Consider the following 22,452-nt stretch of genomic DNA (forward strand, 5'->3'; position numbering starts at 1 on the left):
GGTGCAGTCTTGTGTGCGCCTAAATGTGACTTTTGAAAAGGGGGTTTGGCCGATTGTTGTTATAGTTCCTCGTATTTTACACCAGTAATCGGATATTGACTGCTCATAGCACGCAGGCATCATCAGGGATAAATGCGCTAGGTTTGTTCCACCTCATGCGTGCGCCTGGTGTATTTTGTGGTTACCAATTTTGGTGTAAGGCTGAGAAGACTTGGTGGGGATATGTGATATCAGCCATCAGTAGATCTGGGAGCACAAGGGGCTCCACAACAACTGCCATATGGGCTAGTCTGTACCACCATATACAGCCATGGTGAGCGGCTGTGACCTGCGGAGTCTGATCGTCCCGCTCTGTGTCCCATGTATAGGGACGTATCTCGTGAGGTGACTCACTTTGCTGTTTGACTTTTCATTTGCAGCATCTTCCCTTTTCCTGAACTTCTTATTTTTCTCCCTTGGCCGTGATGTTTTTGTAAACTTCTTCATCCATTTCATCTGCCAAAGTATAGATTTGTTGTGTTGTGTTCGCCGGTATCCTTGGCCGCCCCAAATATCTCACCGCTATACTGCACCTGTCAGCAGATCTGAGAATGAGGTGTGGATATTGGGTGGTCTCCTCGGAGCTGGCAGGGCTGGAGCAGGAGTCAATGTAGGGCTTGTACGGTTCTCCCTCACTCTGGAGGTGACCGTGAGTAGATCCCGGGGCTCTGGCCGTCGTTCCGCGCAGCCACATGTGCTGTTCTCATTTGTGGCTTCGATGAATTCTTTCTGGGGTTTCTCCAGCTGAACCTTCCTCACGGCAGCCAGCGCTTCCTCCATACGCTCCTCATTCTTTCGCTTTCACCATTTGACCCTCATTCTTTTCACGTTCTGGAGGATTTTTTTTCAGAGGTAACACACTGGTCTCCATCTGGAGCCAGCCCTGGATCTGTGTATCCTTCTTGTTCTGGTAGACTCCCTTCACCACATCCGCCAGCTTTTCTGGCCCGTCCATGAGCTATTCTCGTTCCTCTGTGTATTATACAGGCCTCTGCCAAGTTGTCAGAGAAGAGGAAGGCAGTAGTGAGAACGCGTCCCACAATCTGAGAGGGAAGGGTGAGCGACTCTGCTGCCCCCCCAATACACACAGGACCCCCTGCCTGTTACAGTAGTGGTCCCCTCATATGAGCCCCGCCAGGACTGTAATCTCTGCACCCGCAGCAGTGGAGAAAGTGTGAGCTGAACTATAACTCCTAGCATTGTCAAGAGCAGACGCTCTATATCAGTGGTCCCCAACTCCAGACCTCGAGGGCCGCCAACAGTGCAGGTTTTCAGGATTTCCTTTAGTATTGTACAGGGGTTGGAATCATCACCTGTGCAGATGATCACCGATGCAATACTAAACAAATCCTGAAAACCTGCACTGTTGGCGGCCCTCGAGGTCTGGAGTTGGGGACCCCTGCTCTATATGGATGTCTCTGCTGACTTATTCTTCACATTTTCAGTTTGTTGTCTTGTGACATCACATATTTGTTATCGCATGTTTCGGGGTCTTACGGGACCCCTGCCGCCCTAGTGCTAATGGACCAGTGACCACCTCCATCACATCTCACCCTTCGCCTAGCCATAGAACAAATTGCTTTTCAATCCTTTACATTGATTTTGCCTCATTCACACCCACCACCACATTCAGTCCTGCTAGACCAGCAAGAATATGGATGATAATTTGCCCTCAGTGTCATCAGGCACAAGGGGCTTGGCTACCTCCCATAGAACTGGTGGCCACCATCGTCTTTGGTTTTCCGCATCGTCAGTTGTTAACTTGTGTTGCTTCATGTTCGATACCAGGCGCTGCTGTGAGGCGCCGCTGATCCTTAGTATCAGGATCTTGCTGACCAGCGGCGCCAAGACCGAATAGGATTTTGGTGGGAGGGCCGGAACTCCCAGCTCTGGCAACCCCCTCACACCGCCGCCGCTTCTCAACTAAGTGATCAGTGCCAACAGCATTCAGGGGCACCGAGGCTACCGGAGCTGCCCCCGACACCGGACTGCTGCCTCCGACACCAGGCCGCTCCCCCCTCACTGAGGAGCGCACCACAGTATCCTGGCGTGACCGTACGCCGCCGCCGGGCCGCTCTCACGGCTGATGCACCTGCTGCTACGTCCCCGCTACTACAAGCAGAGATGGAGCTCTGCGCCTCCCCGCGCCTTTACATGTGATCCACAGCAGAACCCGGGCCGGGCTGGGCAACGGGGCTTATACAGTGAGCTGACCCTGCAACCGACTCGGAGGGGTATCAGTCATCTCTCTGAATCTATTCATTAAAGGGGTTGTCCAGTCCAAGCCGATAAGCCTGCAGTCCCTCTCTGTATCACTGTGTGACAGAAATTCACCGCACACTCTGTCGTGTAATGTGATGCAAGAAAGTAAAGTTTATTACAACTGGGGAGAACAAAAAATTGATAAAGCGCAAGAAAAATTATTTAGCGCGACTATATTCAAGTGACGTTTCGACCTGTCCAGGTCTTATTCCATACGCTGTTGGTAATTCTTTAGTCATGGGGCTAGATGTAGTTTGTGTGGGGCTACTTCCTTGGTTATAGTCAAAATTAAAGTGCGACGTGTGCTTTGATGGGAGCTCCCGCGCTTTGCCTGGCCTCCTGCTGCTGATGTGGGGGCGCTGCCATCAAAACTACAGAGTGTGCGGTGAATTTCTATCACATGGACTAAGGGTCATCTGGCCCCTTCCACCAGCACCTCGCCTTATGACAGACTGCAGGCCAATATACAGTGTGTCCGTAAAGTCATGGTGCACTTTTATAGTTTACATTTTGATGCCCTTTCTCTGGCCCAATCATATCAGACCTGTTCATGAGGAGAGATAACAAGAACCAATCAAACAACACAAACTCATTTAAAGGGACACTGTCACCTGAATTTGGAGGGAACAATCTTCAGCCATGGAGGCGGGGTTTTTGGGTGTTTGATTCACCCTTTCCTTACCCACTGGCTGCAATATTGGATTGAAGTTCATTCTCTGTCCTCCATAGTACACGCCTGCGCAAGGTAAGATTGCCTTATGCAGGCATGTACTACGGAGGACAGAGAATGAACTTCAATCCAATATTGCAGCCAGCGGGTAAGGAAAGGGTGAATCAAACACCCAAAAACCCCGCCTCCATGGCTGAAGATTGTTCCCTCCAAATTCAGGTGACAGTGTCCCTTTAAGCTGTTGCTGGGCCTTCAGTCAGTTTAACCCCTGATAAACTGAACTCTGATTAATACACTGCCAGGTCTGTGACATCATGCAACCACAAGCTTATGCTATAGTTTCGATGTGTGTAGGGCAACAAATGGAGCCCACATCGAACTGCACTGAATCGATATGAAACTGGGAGAGTTTTTCTTTTATTTGGAGCAGATTTCACACTTCTATCTTTTTTTTTTTTTTTGTTGCTTTCCAGTGACAGGTCAAAAGTGCACCATGACTTTACAGACACACTGTATATTTTCTCACTGTGTGGCTGCAGACTTGTGATTCCGCCAGCGTGAGCGCTGTATTCTGTGGAGATTCGCTGCTTTCAGACTGGGGAACGGAGGGGATGCATGAAATATACATAATCCCAGCCAGTGGGCATGGCCTCGCTACATATATATTTATGAAGAGGCCACGCCCTCGAGCCAACCGTTCCCTTGTCTGCCACACCCTCTATTTGGCCGCGCACTAAATGGGGCACGACCTCGCCTCAACACAAGTGTATGGAGCGAGGCCACATCCACTGGCCGAGAGTATGTATAGGTCATACTGGCCAAGATCGTGTATAACGTATACTGGGAACCACAGAGAGGGAGACAGAGAGACAGAGAGAGAGAGCGAGAGCGGGGGACACAGAGAGAGGGAGAGAGAGAGAGGGGGACAGAGAGAGAGAGAGATAGAGACGGGGACACAGAGAGAGGGAGAGAGAGCGGGGGACACAGAGAGAGGGAGAGAGAGAGGGGGACAGAGAGAGAAGGACACAGAGAGAGGGAGACACAGAGAGAGGGAGACACAGAGAGGGAGACACAGAGAGAGGGAGACACAGAGAGGGAGACAGAGAGACAGAGAGAGAGGGGGACAGAGAGAGAGGGGGACAGAGAGAGAGGGGGACACAGAGAGAGAAGGACAGAGAGAGAGATAGAGACGGGGACACAGAGAGAGGGGGACACAGAGAGAGGGGGACACAGAGAGAGGGGGACACAGAGAGAGGGAGACACAGAGGGACAGAGAGAGAATGAGGGACAGAGAGAGGGACACACACACACACACACACACACACACACACACACACACACACACACACACACGGGGAAGAGGAAAGTGCAGCAGCCGTAGCAGAGGAATGTCAGTGCCTGCCACAGACTAAGAGGAGCCTGATATGTCATGGACTCCTGTACCCCACCATAGACATGTCCTCTATCCTCTAAAAGGAGCCTGATATATCCTGGACCTCTATATGCCCCCCTACCCCACCCCCTATCCCCCTATTTTTACCAAATGCTTTGGCAATGCTAACCTGTACTTAGTCCTGCCAATAAAACTCATTTGAATTGATTTGAATTGAGAGAGGGGGACACAGAGAGAGCTAGAGAGGGACTGTAGACTTATTGGCTCTGACCGGACATCCCCTTTAACCCCTCCCTGACAGGACCACTCTGCCCTCTTTTAAAAGCCTTTCTGGCTTCCAGCTCATTTTTCAGCCGATTTCCCTCTGCCTGGAGCGATGTCTTCCTTTTGTTCGGAGGCTCCTGCAGCTTTGGTGCTTGTCGGCCTGGTCCGAGGAACAGAAGCCTGAGACTTGGATCCTTTGCTTATCCCAAGAAATCCAGTCCCTCCCTGTGTACGAGAGAGAGCAGGTCCCCATGTGGAGAGGTGTTGTCTCAGGAGCAACAGCAGGATCAGTGGCGACCACACTCACAATCATACCACAGTGAGCAACAGCTGAGCAGAGCTGCACTCACTATTCTGCTGGTGCAGTCACTGTGTACATACATTACATTACTGATCGTGAGATATCTCCTGTATTATACCCCAGAGCTGCACTCACTATTCTGCTGGTGCAGTCACTGTGTACATACATTACTGATCCTGAGTTACATCCTGTATTATACCCCAGAGCTGCACTCACTATTCTGCTGGTGCAGTCACTTTGTACATACATTACTGATCCTGAGTTACATCCTGTATTATACCCCAGAGCTGCACTCACTATTCTGCTGGTGCAGTCACTTTGTACATACATTACTGATCCTGAGTTACATCCTGTATTATACCCCAGAGCTGCACTCACTATTCTGCTGGTGCAGTCAATGTGTACATACATTACATTACTGATCCTGAGTTACATCCTGTATTATACCCCAGAGCTGCACTCACTTGTTGTGAATTCTGTTGTCAAGCTCCCTCCTGTGGTTGTGAGTGGTACTTCGGCTGGTTCTGTCCATGGGCTTCCTCTGGTAGTTGTGAGTGGGGCTGCGGCTTCTGAGGTTCCTTCCACAGGTGACGAGGTTAATTCGTTAGCTGGCTGCTCTATTTAACTCCACTTAGATCTTTGCTCCATGCCACCTGTCAATGTTCCTGTATTGGTCTAGTTCTCTCCTGGATTGTTCCTGTGACCTGTCTTCCCAGCAGAAGCTAAGTTCCTGCTTGTTTTTCTTTGGTTTGCTATTTTTCTGTCCAGCTTGCTATTTTTATTGTTGTCTTGCTTGCTGGAAGCTCTGGGACGCAGAGGGAGCGCCTCCGCACCGTGAGTCGGTGCGGAGGGTCATTTTGCGCCCTCTGCGTGGTCTTTTTGTAGCTTTTTGTGCTGACCGCAAAGTTGCCTTTCCTATCCTCAGTCTGTTCAGTAAGTCGGGCCTCACTTTGCTAAATCTATTTCATCTCTGTGTTTGTATTTTCATCTTTACTCACAGTCATTATATGTGGGGGGCTGCCTTTTCCTTTGGGGAATTTCTCTGAGGCAAGGTAGGCTTTATTTTTCTATCTTTAGGGCTAGCTAGTTCCTTAGGCTGTGCCGAGTTGCATAGGGAGCGTTAGGAGCAATCCACGGCTATTTCTAGTGTGGTTGATAGGATTAGGGATTGCGGTCAGCAGAGTTCCCATGTCCCAGAGCTCGTCCTTAATTATCAGTAACTATCAGGTCATTCCGTGTGCTCTTAACCACCAGGTCCATTATTGTCCTTACCACCAGGTCATAACAGTACAGGTGGCCCAAAGTACTAATGCATCTCAATAGAGGGATAAGAGAAGTTCTGAGACCATTTTTTTTTTCTTTGCAGTGTGTTTTGTCTCTCTTTTCCCCTTTACCTCTGGGTGCTTCAGGATACAGGTGTAGATATGGACATACAAGGTCTGTCCTCTTGGATGGATAATCTCACTGCAAGGGTACAAAACATTCAAGATTTTGTGGTTCAGAATCCAATGTTAGAGCCTAGGATTTCAATTCCTGATTTGTTTTTTGGGGATAGATCTAAGTTTCTGAATTTCAAAAATAATTGTAAATTGTTTCTTGCTTTGAAACCTCGCTCCTCAGGTGACCCTGTTCAACAAGTAAAGATCATTATTTCTTTGTTACGTGGCGACCCTCAAGACTGGGCATTTTCCCTTGCGCCAGGAGATCCGGCATTGCGTGATGTTGATGCGTTTTTTCTGGCGCTCGGATTGCTTTATGATGAACCTAATTCAGTGGATCAGGCAGAGAAAATCTTGCTGGCTCTGTGTCAGGGTCAGGAGGAGGTAGAGATATATTGTCAGAAGTTTAGGAAGTGGTTTGTACTCACTCAGTGGAATTAATGTGCCCTGGCAGCAATTTTCAGAAAGGGTCTCTCTGAAGCCCTTAAGGATGTCATGGTGGGATTTCCCATGCCTGCTGGTCTGAATGAGTCTATGTCTTTGGATATTCAGATCGATCGCTTACGTAAGCGTAAAGCTGTGCACCATTTGGCGGTATTATCTGAGCATAGACCAGAGCCTATGCAATGTGATAGAACTTTGACCAGAGCTGAACGGCAAGAACACAGACGTCGGAATGGGCTGTGTTTTTACTGTGGTGATTCCACTCATGCTATCTCCGATTGTCCTAAGCGTTTCGCTAGGTCTGCCACCATTGGTACGGTACAGTCTAAATTTCTATTGTCCATTACTCTGATTTGCTCTTGGTCGTCCTATTCTGTTATGGCATTTGTGGATTCAGGCGCTGCCCTAAATTTGATGGACTTGGAGTATGCTAGGCGCTGTGGTTTTTTCTTGGAGCCCTTGCAGTATCCTATTCCATTGAGAGGAATTGATGCTACGCCTTTGGCCAAGAATAAACCTCAGTACTGGACCCAATTGACCATGTGCATGGCTCCTGCACATCAGGAGGATTTTTTGTGGCCAAGAAGGATGGTTCTTTGAGACCTTGTATTGATTACCGCCTTCTTAATAAGATCAGTCAAATTTCAGTATCCTTTGCCGCTGCTGTCTGATTAATTTGCTCGGATTAAGGGGGCTAGTTGGTTCACCAAGATAGATCTTCGTGGTGCGTATAATCTTGTGTGTATTAAACAGGGCGATGAATGGAAAACAGCGTTTAATACGCCCGAGGGCCATTTTGAGTACCTGGTTATGCCATTCGGGCTTTCCAATGCTCCATCAGTATTTCAGTCCTTTATGCATAACATCTTCCGAGAGTACCTGGATAAATTCCTGATTTGTATATTTGGATGATATTTTGGTCTTCTCGGATGATTGGGAGTCTCACGTGAAGCAGGTCAGAATGGTGTTCCAGGTCCTTCGTGCTAATTCTTTGTTTGTGAAGGGGTCAAAGTGTCTCTTTGGAGTTCAGAAGGTTTCATTTTTGGGGTTCATTTTTTCCCCTTCTACTATCGAGATGGACCCTGTTAAAGTCCAGGCCATTTATGATTGGACTCAGCCGACATCTCTGAAGAGTCTGCAAAAGTTCTTGGGCTTTGCTAATTTTTATCGTCGCTTCATCAGTAATTTTTCTAGTGTTGCTAAACCGTTGACTGATTTGACCAAGAAGGGTGCTGATGTGGTCAATTGGTCTTCTGCGGCTGTGGAAGCTTTTCAGGAGTTGAAGCGTCGTTTTTCTTCTGCCCCTGTGTTGTTCCAGCCAGATGTTTCGCTTCCGTGTCAGGTCGAGGTTGATGCTTCTGAGATTGGAGCAGGGGCTGTTTTGTCGCAAAGAAGTTCTGATGGCTCGGTGATGAAACCATGCGCCTTCTTTTCCAGGAAGTTTTCGCCTGCTGAGCGAAATTATGATGTGGGCAATGGAGAGTTGCTGGCCATGAAGTGGGCATTCGAGGAGTGGCGTCATTGGCTTGAAGGAGCCAAGCATCGCGTGGTGGTCTTGACGGATCACAAGAATTTGACTTATCTCGAGTCTGCCAAACGGTTGAATCCTATACAGGCTCGTTGGTCGCTATTTTTCTCCCGTTTTGATTTTGTGGTTTCGTACCTTCCAGGCTCTAAGAATGTGAAGGCTGATGCCCTGTCAAGGAGTTTTGTGCCCGACTCTCCGGGTGTTCCTGAGCCGGCGGGTATTCTCAAGAGGGGGTAATTTTGTCTGCCATCTCCCCTGATTTGCGGCGGGTGCTGCAAAAATTTCAGGCTGATAGACCTGACCGTTGCCCAGCAGAGAAACTGTTTGTCCCTGATAAATGGACTAGTAGAGTTATCTCTGAGGTTCATTGTTCGGTGTTGGCTGGTCATCCGGGAATCTTTGGTACCAGAGATTTGGTGGCTAGATCCTTTTGGTGGCCGTCTTTGTCACGGGATGTGCGTTCTTTTGTGCAGTCCTGTGGGACTTGTGCTCGGGCTAAGCCCTGCTGTTCTCGTGCCAGTGGGTTGCTTTTGCCCTTGCCGGTCCCGAAGAGGCCCTGGACGCATATCTCTATGGATTTTATTTCGGATCTCCCTGTCTCTCAAAAGATGTCGGTCATTTGGGTGGTTTGTGATCGCTTCTCTAAGATGGTCCATTTGGTATACTTGTCTAAATTGCCTTCCTCCTCTGATTTGGTGCCATTGTTTTTTCAGCATGTGGTTCGTTTACATGGCATTCCGGAGAACATCGTTTCGGACAGAGGTTCCCAGTTTGTTTCGAGGTTTTGGCGGTCCTTTTGTGCTAGGATGGGCATTGATTTGTCTTTTTCCTCGGCTTTCCATCCTCAGACAAATGGCCAAACCGAACGAACTAATCAGACTTTGGAGACATATCTGAGATGCTTTTTCTGCTGATCAGGATGATTGGGTGTCCTTTTTGCCTTTGGCTGAGTTCGCCCTTAATAATCGGGCCAGCTCGGCTACTTTGGTTTCGCTGTTTTTCTGCAATTCTGGTTTCCATCCTCGTTTCTCTTCAGGGCAGGTTGAGTCTTCGGACTGTCCTGGTGTAGATACTGTGGTGGATAGGTTGCAGCAGATTTGGACTCATGTGGTGGACAATTTGACATTGTCCCAGGAGAAGGCTCAACGATTCGCTAACCGCCGGCGCTGTGTGGGTCCCCGACTTCGTGTTGGGGATTTGGTTTGGTTGTCGTCTCGTTATGTTCCTATGAAGGTTTCCTCTCCTAAGTTTAAGCTTCGTTTCATTGGTCCGTATAAGATTTCTGAGGTTCTCAATCCTGTGTCGTTTCGTTTGACCCTTCCAGCTTCTTTTGCCATCCATAATGTATTCCATAGGTCATTGTTGCGGAGATACGTGGCGCCTGTGGTTCCATCCGTTGATCCTCCTGCCCCGGTGTTGGTTGAGGGGGAGTTGGAGTATGTGGTGGAGAAGATTTTGGATTCTCGTATTTCAAGACGGAAACTCCAGTACCTGGTCAAATGGAAGGGTTATGGTCAGGAAGATAATTCCTGGGTCTTTGCCTCCGATGTTCATGCTGCTGATCTGGTTCGTGCCTTTCATTTGGCTCGTCCTGGTCGGCCTGGGGGCACTGGTGAGGGTTCGGTGACCCCTCCTCAAGGGGGGGTACTGTTGTGAATTCTGTTAAGCTCCCTCCTGTGGTCATGAATGGTACTTCGGCTGGTTCTGTCCATGGGCTTCCTCTGGTAGTTGTGAGTGGGGCTGCGGCTTCTGAGGTTCCCTCCACAGGTGACGAGGTTAATTCGTTAGCTGGCTGCTCTATTTATCTCCACCTAGATCATTGCTCCATGCCACCTGTCAATGTTCCAGTATTGGTCTGTTCACTCCTGGATCGTTCTTGTGACCTGTCTTCCCAGCAGAATCTAAGTTCCTGCTTGTTTTTCTTTAGTTTGCTATTTTTCTGTCCAGCTTGCTATTTTGATTTTTGTCTTGCTTGCTGGAAGCTCTGGGACGCAGAGGGAGCGCCTCCGCACCGTGAGTCGGTGCGGAGGGTCTTTTTGCGCCCTCTGCGTGGTCTTTTTGTAGTTTTTTTGTGCTGACCGCAAAGTTACCTTTCCTATCCTCAGTCTGTTCAGTAAGTCGGGCCTCACTTTGCTAAATCTATTTCATCTCTGTGTTTGTATTTTCATCTTTACTCACAGTCATTATATGTGGGGGGCTGCCTTTTCCTTTGGGGAATTTCTCTGAGGCAAGGTAGGCTTTATTTTTCTATCTTCAGGGCTAGCTAGTTCCTTAGGCTGTGTCGAGTTGCATAGGGAGCATTAGGAGCAATCCACGGCTATTTCTAGTGTGTGTGATAGGATTAGGGATTGCGGTCAGCAGAGTTCCCACGTCTCAGAGCTCGTCCAATATTATTTGTAACTATCAGGTCATTCCGTGTGCTCTTAACCACCAGGTCCATTATTGTCCTTACCACCAGGTCATAACACTCACTATTCTGCTGATGCAGTCACTGTGTACATACATTACATTACTGATCCTGAGTTACCTCCTGTATTATACTCCAGAGCTGCACTCACTATTCTGCTGGTGCAGTCACTGTGCACATACATTACATTACTGATCCTGAGTTACCTCCTGTATTATAATCCAGAGCTGCACTCACTATTCTGCTGGTGCAGTCACTGTGTACATACATTACTGATCCTGAGTTACATCCTGTATTACACTCTAGAGCTGCACTCACTATTCTGCTGGTGCAGTCACTTTGTACATACATTACTGATCCTGAGTTACATCCTGTATTATACTCCAGAGCTGCACTCACTATTCTGCTGGTGCAGTCGCTGTGTACATACATTACTGATCCTGAGTTACATCCTGTATTATACTCCAGAGCTGCACTCACTATTCTGCTGGTGCAGTCACTGTGTACATACATTACATTACTGATCCTGAGTTACATCCTGTATTATACTCCAGAGCTGCACTCACTATTCCGCTGGTGCAGTCACTGTGCACATACATTACATTACTGATCCTGAGTTACCTCCTGTATTATACCCCAGAGCTGCACTCACTATTCTGCTGGTGCAGTCACTGTGTACATACATTACATTACTGATCCTGAGTTACATCCTGTATTACACTCCAGAGCTGCACTCACTATTCTGCTGGTGCAGTCATTTTGTACATACATTACATTACTGATCCTGAGTTACATCCTATATTATACCCCAGAGCTGCACTCACTATTCTGCTGGTGCAGTCACTTTGTACATACATTACTGATCCTGAGTTACATCCTGTATTATACCCCAGAGCTGCACTCACTATTCTGCTGGTGCAGTCACTTTGTACATACATTACTGATCCTGAGTTACATCCTGTATTATACCCCAGAGCTGCACTCACTATTCTGCTGGTGCAGTCACTGTGTACATACATTACATTACTGATCCTGAGTTACCTCCTGTATTATACTCCAGAGCTGCACTCACTATTCTGCTGGTGCAGTCACTGTATACATACATTACTGATCCTGAGTTACATCCTGTATTATACCCCAGAGCTGCACTCACTATTCTGCTGGTGCAGTCACTGTGTACACACATTACATTACTGATCCTGAGTTACCTCCTGTATTATATTCCAGAGCTGCACTCACTATTCTGCTGGTGCAGTCACTGTGTACATACATTACATTACTGATCCTGGTAGCTCTGATCCAGACCCCTGGGACTGTGTACTTCCCCCTCCAGATCCCCCAATCCTGCAGCTGCTGCTCCAATAACCGGAAGCAGTGGTTGCCATGCGCAGACTATTGTAGGGGGTCGGTGAACCTTTTATTTGGGTACCTACCTCAATATCTTGCTGAGGTCTTCACCAAAAAAACGACAGTAAAATCAGTCACCCACAGAAGAGACAGTGAGGTTCCCAAGTTACCCCATGTCGCATAAGAGGAGAACGCTGTCCCTTGCAATGATGATGTGGACCATTAAATATAGATAGGAGGTAGAAGCTATTGGGTAGAATTACTATGATGCGCCACCTCACCATGATAATGGTCTGATGAAAATGTATCTGCAGGCATCATCTCCTGCCCCTCACAGGAGGTGGCTTACTGCAGCGCACGCCCTCTCTGGGCAATGTGGCCAGCCAATCAGTGCCTGTCTCTGTAGGCTCCACCTCTGAGGAGCTAGTCAGAAATCTCCCTATGACATTGTTGGCTTTGTGGGCCGTTCTGTGGATCGCTGTATTGTAGAACTTCGCCCAGACTGGACTTGGTGTTTCTGGTTCCCTCCGGTTGCCGGAACCGTATTGCGGATGTCCGTGTTATGATATTCATAGCCACATGTGAGATATTCGGAGCCACGTTTCCTGGCAGCCACTCGTCTCTGGAGGTATCATAGAGAGATAATGCATTTCTGGAAACCTATGAAAGCATTTACGCCGCTCTGTCTACTACATCAGCTCTTTGTTCCTCCGTCATCCCGGCTCTCGGTGCAGATGGAGATGAATATTCTGGAGGAACCTAATACCCTGCTAACAGCTGATGAGATGGAACGTCTGATGGAGGAGGCAGCCGCTTCTGGGCCCGGTGATGGTGGGCGCCGGGCCAGGCCATGATCTGAGGCGATCCGCGGAATGTTACATTGTATCACTGGCTGCAGACGAAGACTTCTCTCCATAGCGACGTCTGTCGATCGCTCATTATATGATTGTGTTGTGTGTGATTTGTCACCGGCTCAGCACCGCGTCCAACATGGTTGACTACACGCCAACTCCCAAAAATGTCCTATTGTTAGTGAGCCAGGCGGCCATGAGAATAGGAAGGAATATTACACCAGAGACTAATAAGGGGTCAACGAGGCGACCGCAGAGCGCGCAGCCGTGACCGTCCTCAGCCGCGCAATCTGCCAAGTACTGATTGGAGAATAAGGAACAACATGTCTGGAATTACCGGCGAAACAATGACAAGCCTGCCCGAATAATCCCGAAATAAGATGTGATCCCTGCAACACCCTCATAATATAGATATAGGGGCAGTATTCTAGCAGTTATATTATTGTACATAAGGGGCAGTATTATAGTAGTTATATTCTTGTACATAGGAGCAGTATTATAGTAGTTATATTCTTGTACATAGGGGCAGTATTATAGTAGCTATATTCTTGTACATAGGGGCAGTATTATAGTAGTTATATTATTGTACATAAGGGGCAGTATTATAGTAGTTATATTCTTGTACATAGGAGCAGTATTATAGTAGTTATATTATTGTACATAGGAGCAGTATTATAGTAGTTATATTATTGTACATAAGGGGCAGTATTATAGTAGTTATATTCTTGTACATAGCGGCAGTATTATAGTAGTTATATTCTTGTACATAGGGGCAGTATTATAGTAGTTATATTCTTGTACATAGCAGCAGTATTATAGTAGTTATATTCTTGTACATAGGAGCAGTATTACAGTAGTTATATTCTTGTTCATAGGAGCAGTATTATAGTAGTTATATTCTTGTACATAGCGGCAGTATTATAGTAGTTATATTCTTGTTCATAGGAGCAGTATTATAGTAGTTATATTCTTGTACATAGCGGCAGTATTATAGTAGTTATATTCTTGTACATAGCAGCAGTATTATAGTAGTTATATTCTTGTTCATAGGAGCAGTATTATAGTAGTTATATTCTTGTACATAGCGGCAGTATTATAGTAGTTATATTCTTGTACATAGGGGCAGTATTATAGTAGTTATATTCTTGTATATAGGAGCAGTATTATAGTAGTTATATTCTTGTTCATAGGAGCAGTATTATAGTAGTTATATTCTTGTACATAGCGGCAGTATTATAGTAGTTATATTCTTGTACATAGGGGCAGTATTATAGTAGTTATATTCTTGTATATAGGGGCAGTATTATAGTAGTTATATTCTTGTACATAGGGGCAGTATTATAGTAGTTATATTCTTGTATATAGGAGCAGTATTATAGTAGTTATATTCTTGTACATAGGGGCAGTATTATAGTAGTTATATTCTTGTACATAGGAGCAGTATTATAGTAGTTATATTCTTGTACATAGGGGCAGTATTATAGCAGTTATATTCTTGTACATAGGAGCAGTATTATAGTAGATATATTCTTGTACATAGGAGCAGTATTATAGTAGTTATATTCTTGTACATAGGAGCAGTATTATAGTAGTTATATTCTTGTACATAGGAGCAGTATTATAGTAGTTATATTCTTGTACATAGGGGCAGTATTATAGTAGTTATATTCTTGTATATAGGAGCAGTATTATAGTAGTTATATTCTTGTACATAGGGGCAGTATTATAGTAGTTATATTCTTGTACATAGGAGCAGTATTATAGTAGTTATATTCTTGTACATAGGGGCAGTATTATAGCAGTTATATTCTTGTACATAGGAGCAGTATTATAGTAGATATATTCTTGTACATAGGAGCAGTATTATAGTAGTTATATTCTTGTACATAGGAGCAGTATTATAGTAGTTATATTCTTGTACATAGGAGCAGTATTATAGTAGTTATATTCTTGTACATAGGAGCAGTATTATAGTAGTTATATTCTTGTACATAGGAGCAGTATTATAGTAGTTATATTCTTGTACATAGGAGCAGTATTATAGTAGTTATATTCTTGTACATAGGAGCAGTATTATAGTAGTTATATTCTTGTACATAGGAGCAGTATTATAGTAGTTATATTCTTGTACATAGGGGCGGTTTTATAGCGGTTATATTGTTCTAGTCTTTGAAAGTCTTTGAATGATTGATGAGGAAAGAACCTTTATTGCGTGCAAACCGAAAGGTTCATAAAACCATCCACCACGCAGAGGATAAAATAGGAACACCGACAGTCTAGTAACGGGATAAATGCTCCAACAGATGAGTCACAATCTTCCGCTTAGAGCTTGATGCGGCTCCAGATACTTCTCCGTATAGGGCTCCTCCTGCAGTATTTCCAGGGTTTTTCGGGGTTTCTCCAAGTCTCTCTGGGGTGCTGGCCTTAGCATCAGCATCCCACAAAGGATCAATGTTACTTGTCTCTCCTCTCAGAAGGATAGAAAATCCCTCTTTATACCCACATCTGTGGTTCAGGTCATGATCCACAAACTAGCTAGCCTTGTAAAATGTGTGATTTACAGATTAACAAACAAATTGTTTAATTACCCTGCGTCTTTGTCATCCAAGATAACAGACAATAAGTTACAACAAACATCAACAGTCAATGTTAAAGGGAAATATAAGGAACAGTCTGCGTTTCTTGACCTACTGAAAATAGACATCTGGATAATAAAGATTAAAAGGATTGTCCACTACTAGGGAAACCCCTTCTTAAACGAAACATTCGGCACTGATAAACAAAAATAAAGCCTGTACTCACCTCCCATGCAGGTGTCATTCCTGAGGTGTCGGCACTCGCTCTCCCTGGGACTGTGGTGCGGTGGAATGACATGTGACTCCGGCACCCAATCAGCACTGGCGTCACTGACTCCGCCTTCACATGAGCTGCACATGAGCAGGAAGCCGGGGATCAGCCGCAGCCTGTACTTCCTCTTCATGATCAGTTTGTCTAGAGGCGGGACAGTGACGCCAGTACTGATTGGCTCCTGGGCTCACGTGTCACAATACCGCATAAAAGCCCCGGGACTGCGAGTGCCGAAACCACGGAAACGTCTCCTACACGGGAGGCGAGTACAGGCTTTATTATTTTATTGGGGCGGAATATGTAGCTGAAGGGAATGACCTAGTAGTGGGTATCTCCTTATAAATGCTGTGTCGTCACAGTAGATGGGATACACAGACCGACACAGAGCAACAAGACAACACTCCTAAAATCAGAAAAAATATGAACACAGAATGACACCGCACACACCACAGCACAGCGTCACTGTTGTAGGGATTATATCTGTCACCAGAAATAACGCTGTTAGCCTGCTGATAAGGGGTTAATGTGCAGGCTAACAGCGCTATGATACTGCCCGGCGCCGGCATGCTGCCGAATGTAGCAGGCAGAAGCGTATCTATATTCTCCTCAACAGCATTCGGTGTCAGTCATAGGGGCGGGGCTGGTTGTCACTGCTCTGAGTATACAGGTCGCTGTAACTGCCACCTAACCTGACTGACAGCCGGCCACAATGTACAGCCACTGTCAGTCATAGGGGCGGGGCTGGTTCAGTCACTGCTCTGAGTATACAGGTCGCTGTAACTGCCACCTAACCTGACTGACAGCCGGCCCCAATGTAGAGCCAGTGACAGCCGGCCACAATGTACAGCCAGAGTCAGTTATAGGGGTGGGGCAGGTTCAGTCACTGCTCTGAGTATACAGAGGTCGCTGTAACCGCCCCCGGCCCTGACTGACAGCCGGCCACAATGTAGAGCCAGAGTCAGTCTATTTTCTTTTGTTTTATCTTCAGTGTTGTCTTCAGTGTTGTCTTCAGTTTTTCCATTTCACAGATGTACTTTTGTCATTTTCAGGCTGACGGGGAGCGAGCCATTGACAATTCTTCCTCTGACCTCAGAAGTGGAGGGAGCTGCAGAGAAAGCCCATTACAAAATCTGTGACCGACTAAAGCTGGAGAAGAAGCAGCGAAGAATGTGTCGACGAGACCCTGGCGTGGCGGAGACCCTCATGGAGGCCATCAGTATGAGCGCCCAGGAGTGCGAGTATCAATTCCACTTTGAACGCTGGAACTGTACTTTAGAAGGACGTTATCGGGCCAGTCTGCTGAAGCAAGGTGCGCTGCTCCCCATTACTGGGGATGATCATGGGCTGACATTGTTAGTGCGTCATTGTCGGCAGCTGCCCCTCCCCCCATGTACCAGATGATTGGTGAGCGCCAGGTGACATCGTACTCCTGACCCATCCTACAATGATGATAGATACATGATGGCTTTAGGATGAGACCTTCACGTAACGTAAGGAGAAAAAACGAGAAGTCAGAGGTCGCACAATCCATTATCATTTGTATTTTATTTACTAGTGCAAGTTCCCAGGCAACATGGACCCGGCCTGTGCAGATTCCGGGGACTGTGCGCCGACCCTCCAGACACCAGGGACTGTGCGCCGACCCTCCAGACACCAGGGACTGTGCGCCGACCCTCCAGACACCGGGGACTGTGCGCCGACCCTCCAGACACCGGGGACTGTGCGCCGACCCTCCAGACACCGGGGACTGTGCGCCGACCCTCCAGACACCGGGGACTGTGCGCCGACCCTCCAGACACCGGGGACTGTGCGCCGACCCTCCAGACACCGGGGACTGTGCGCCGACCCTCCAGACACCGGGGACTGTGCGCCGACCCTCCAGACACCGGGGACTGTGCGCCGACCCTCCAGACACCGGGGACTGTGCGCCGACCCTCCAGACACCGGGGACTGTGCGCCGACCCTCCAGACACCGGGGACTGTGCGCCGACCCTCCAGACACCGGGGACTGTGCGCCGACCCTCCAGACACCGGGGACTGTGCGCCGACCCTCCAGACACCGGGGACTGTGCGCCGACCCTCCAGACACCGGGGACTGTGCGCCGACCCTCCAGACACCGGGGACTGTGCGCCGACCCTCCAGACACCGGGGACTGTGCGCCGACCCTCCAGACACCGGGGACTGTGCGCCGACCCTCCAGACACCGGGGACTGTGCGCCGACCCTCCAGACACCGGGGACTGTGCGCCGACCCTCCAGACACCGGGGACTGTGCGCCGACCCTCCAGGCACCGGGGACTGTGCGCCGACCCTCCAGGCACCGGGGACTGTGCGCCGACCCTCCAGGCACCGGGGACTGTGCGCCGACCCTCTAGACCCCGTGAACTGTGCGCCGACCCTCTAGACAGCGGGGACTGTGCGCCGACCCTCCAGACAGCGGGGACTGTGCGCCGACCCTCCAGACAGCGGGGACTGTGCGCCGACCCTCCAGACAGCGGGGACTGTGCGCCGACCCTCCAGACAGCGGGGACTGTGCGCCGACCCTCCAGACAGCGGGGACTGTGCGCCGACCCTCCAGACACCGGGCCAGACACCGGGGACTGTGCGCCGACCCTCCAGGCACCGGGGACTGTGCGCCGACCCTCCAGACAGCGGGGACTGTGCGCCGACCCTCCAGACAGCGGGGACTGTGCGCCGACCCTCCAGACAGCGGGGACTGTGCGCCGACCCTCCAGACAGCGGGGACTGTGCGCCGACCCTCCAGACAGCGGGGACTGTGCGCCGACCCTCCAGACAGCGGGGACTGTGCGCCGACCCTCCAGACACCGGGCCAGACACCGGGGACTGTGCGCCGACCCTCCAGGCACCGGGGACTGTGCGCCGACCCTCCAGGCACCGGGGACTGTGCGCCGACCCTCCAGGCACCGGGGACTGTGCGCCGACCCTCCAGGCACCGGGGACTGTGCGCCGACCCTCCAGGCACCGGGGACTGTGCGCCGACCCTCCAGGCACCGGGGACTGTGCGCCGACCCTCCAGGCACCGGGGACTGTGCGCCGACCCTCCAGGCACCGGGGACTGTGCGCCGACCCTCCAGGCACCGGGGACTGTGCGCCGACCCTCCAGGCATCGGGGACTGTGCGCCGACCCTCCAGGCACCGGGCCAGGCACCGGGGACTGTGCGCCGACCCTCCAGGCACCGGGGACTGTGCGCCGACCCTCCAGGCACCGGGGACTGTGCGCCGACCCTCCAGGCACCGGGGACTGTGCGCCGACCCTCCAGGCACCGGGGACTGGAGCACAACATCTGCAGATAATAGCCTTTTGTGTTGACTTCGTGCATGCAGTGGCATCCGCTGCACCTCTCTGACGATGCGCTGCACTAGATTTGGTTCTGAGCTGTATGAAAGTTTCCAGCAGAGATTACTCTGAAGAGATGAGTTGAAGCTTTGGATGTGACTGGAGGACAGATGACAGTGGACGGATCACCTATGTAACCTATGAGCGGTCCGACGTCCTGCAGATTATTTGTGACTTCCTTTTAGTACAGATTGTAGAGTGACAGCAGTGAATATTAATCTGGTCCAGGCTGAAGGAACACCTGGAAGAAGCTCTGCGCTGCAGGGGGCACAATCGTCTCACCACTGATGTCGGTGCAAGAGCATGTGATTCCCAGCCGAAACCAGCTGCAGGGTGTAAAGTCACCTCCAGAGCTGCGCTCATTATTCTGATATTTCATCAGAGCCCTGTGGTCCGTGTTGTCCGGGGCCCCGTATGGTCAGTGTAGAGCGGGGCCCCATGTGTTCAGTGTAGTCCGGGGCCCCGTGTGGTCAGTGTAGAGCCGGGCCCCGTATGGTCAGTGTAGTCCGGGGCCCCGTGTGGTCAGTATAGTCCGGGTATATGTGGTCAGTATAGTCCGGGGCCCCGTGCGGTCAATGTAGTCCGGGCCCCGTGAGGTCGGTGTACTGCGGGGCCCCGTGCGGTCATTGTACTCCAGGGTCCCGTGTGGTCAATGTAGTCCATGGCCCCTTGGGCATTTGCTGTAAATGAAGCTGGTGGGTCAGGTGACCCGCTGCTCTGCTGCTTCTGACCCTTCGCTCGTTTTATGTCAGGGGTCTCTATGTGTGATGAGTCGGGGATGGACTGGTTCAGGGTCGCTGGATTCAGGCCTTACACCGAAGGTGCCATTACTTTAGGGTTGCACTCCCCCCTGTGGTCCTGATGATGGAGGCGGTATTGAGACCTGGGGCCACTTGTCCTTTGTTCTCCAGTTGATACAATGTATTTTTTCACTGCTTGTGTATCTGCCCCTGGGGTCATGTGATCACCTCCCACCAATCACCTGCTTTATTAATGTACAGTTCTGCATCAGACAGTTCAGCGCAGACCATCTTCTGTAAGCAGACTACATGGGCTGCCCTAATCTCTGCTGTGCTGATGGCTTGTTACAATGTATCAGGGCAGATCATCCTCTGTGAGCAGAATACATGGGCAGCGCTAATCTCTGCTGTGCTGATGGCTTGTTACAATGATCACAGAGGATGATCTGCCCTGATACATTGTAACAAGCCATCAGCACAGCAGAGATTAGTGCTGCCCGTGTAGTCTGCTCAGAGGATGATCTGCCCTAATAAATTGTAACAAGCCATCAGCATAGCACAAGCCATAATAATAAATAATAATAATAATAATAATAATAATAATAATCAGCACAGCAGAGATTAGTGCTCCCCATGTAGTCTGATCACAGAGGATGATCTGCCCTGATACAGACTACACGGGCAGCGCTAATCTCTGCTGTGCTGATGGCTTGTTACAAAGTATCAGCGCAGTGTTTCCTCTGTGAGCAGACTACACGGGTAGCGCTAATCTCTGCTGTGCTGATGGTTAGTTACAATATATCAGCGCAGTGTTTCCTCTGTGAGCAGACAACACGGGCTGCCCTAATCTCTGCTGCCCTGATCATTTGTTACAATGTGTCAGCGCAGACCATCCTCTGTGAGAAGACTACACGGGCTGCCCTAATCTGTGCTGTGCTGATGGTTAGTTACAATGTATCGGCGCAGTCTTTTCTCTAGCGCTGTCCATGTAGTCTGCTCAATCTCTGCTGTGTTGATGGCTAGTTACAATGTATCAGCGCAGTGTTTCCTCTGTGAGCAGACTACACAGGCAGCGCTAATCTCTGCTGTGCTGATGGTTTGTTACTGTATCAGCACTGTCTTGTCTCTGTGAGCAGACTACATGGGCAGCGCTAATCTCAGCTGTGCTAATGGTTTTACAGTGTATCAGCGCAGTGTTTCCTATGTGAGCAGACTACATGGGCAGTGCTAATCTCTGCTGTGCTGTTGGCTTGTTACAGTGTATCAGCGCAGTGTTTCCTCTGTGAGCAGATTACACAGGCAGCACTAATCTCTGCTGTGCTCATGGTTTGTTACAGTGTATCAGTGCAGTGTTTCCTCTGTGAGCAGACTACATGGGCAGCACTAATCTCTGCTGTGCTGATGGCTTGTTACAAAGTATCAGCGCAGTGTTTCCTCTGTGAGCAGACTACACGGGTAGCGCTAATCTCTGCTGTGCTGATGGTTAGTTACAATATATCAGCGCAGTGTTTCCTCTGTGAGCAGACAACACGGGCTGCCCTAATCTCTGCTGCCCTGATCATTTGTTACAATGTGTCAGCGCAGACCATCCTCTGTGAGAAGACTACACGGGCTGCCCTAATCTGTGCTGTGCTGATGGTTAGTTACAATGTATCGGCGCAGTCTTTTCTCTAGCGCTGTCCATGTAGTCTGCTCAATCTCTGCTGTGTTGATGGCTAGTTACAATGTATCAGCGCAGTGTTTCCTCTGTGAGCAGACTACACAGGCAGCGCTAATCTCTGCTGTGCTGATGGTTTGTTAGTGTATCAGCGCAGTGTTTCCTCTGTGAGCAGATTACACAGGCAGCACTAATCTCTGCTGTGCTCATGGTTTGTTACAGTGTATCAGTGCAGTGTTTCCTCTGTGAGCAGACTACATGGGCAGTGCTAATCTCTGCTGTGCTGTTGGCTTGTTACAGTGTATCAGCGCAGTGTTTCCTCTGTGAGCTGACTACACGGACAGCGCTAATCTCTGCTTTGCTGATGGTTTATTACAATGTATCCGTCTCGATGTTGACCTCGCAGAGGATTGTCCAGACAGGATTCAATTGTAACAAACCCTCAGATGTGTTATGCGGCAGGTCTGTATTGGTTTTCAGCTGTTCGATGACAGCAGTGGGGGTATATGGGGCACAATTCCATAGAGCAGCAGAGCATCTCCTCTCAGGTGGGCAGATCCGACGTGTCCATCCCTGGAGCTGCTTTCACACATCAGTTTTTCGCTATCAGTCGCAGTCCGTTGTATTTTGAAAAAAACGGATCCGTCACAAATTGTGAAAAACTGATGCGACGGATCTGTGTTTGATGGATCCGTCTAGGGGGGCTGGCTAAATGTTCCTAAAAAAAAAATTGGAGCATGCTCAGTTAAAAAAACAGAATCCGTTGCCGGATTCTATTATTTGACGGATCCGTCGCTATAAGCTTCTGATGACAAATGACGACGGATCCGTCGCTGTCCATTTTTGCGATGGAGGCAAAAAACGTTACTTTGTCCGTTGTCTCTGGCCGCCGTAAAAACAATTTT

At 49.0% G+C, this 22,452-nt stretch overlaps 1 protein-coding gene across 2 annotated transcripts in view; it reads left to right on the plus strand.

Annotated features, from left to right (window-relative positions):
- The window catches only part of WNT9A (Wnt family member 9A), a 127,431-nt gene that overhangs the window by 85,291 nt on the left and 19,688 nt on the right, over nucleotides 1–22,452 (plus strand). For both annotated transcript variants that reach the window (XM_069729107.1, XM_069729108.1), the window contains one exon: nucleotides 16,842–17,101. In XM_069729107.1, the coding sequence (XP_069585208.1) occupies nucleotides 16,842–17,101 (260 nt within the window). The remainder of the gene's footprint in view (nucleotides 1–16,841; nucleotides 17,102–22,452) is intronic.

Source organism: Ranitomeya imitator, chromosome 6 (genome assembly GCF_032444005.1).
Source record: "Ranitomeya imitator isolate aRanImi1 chromosome 6, aRanImi1.pri, whole genome shotgun sequence".
In the NCBI taxonomy this organism is placed as follows: domain Eukaryota; kingdom Metazoa; phylum Chordata; class Amphibia; order Anura; family Dendrobatidae; genus Ranitomeya; species Ranitomeya imitator.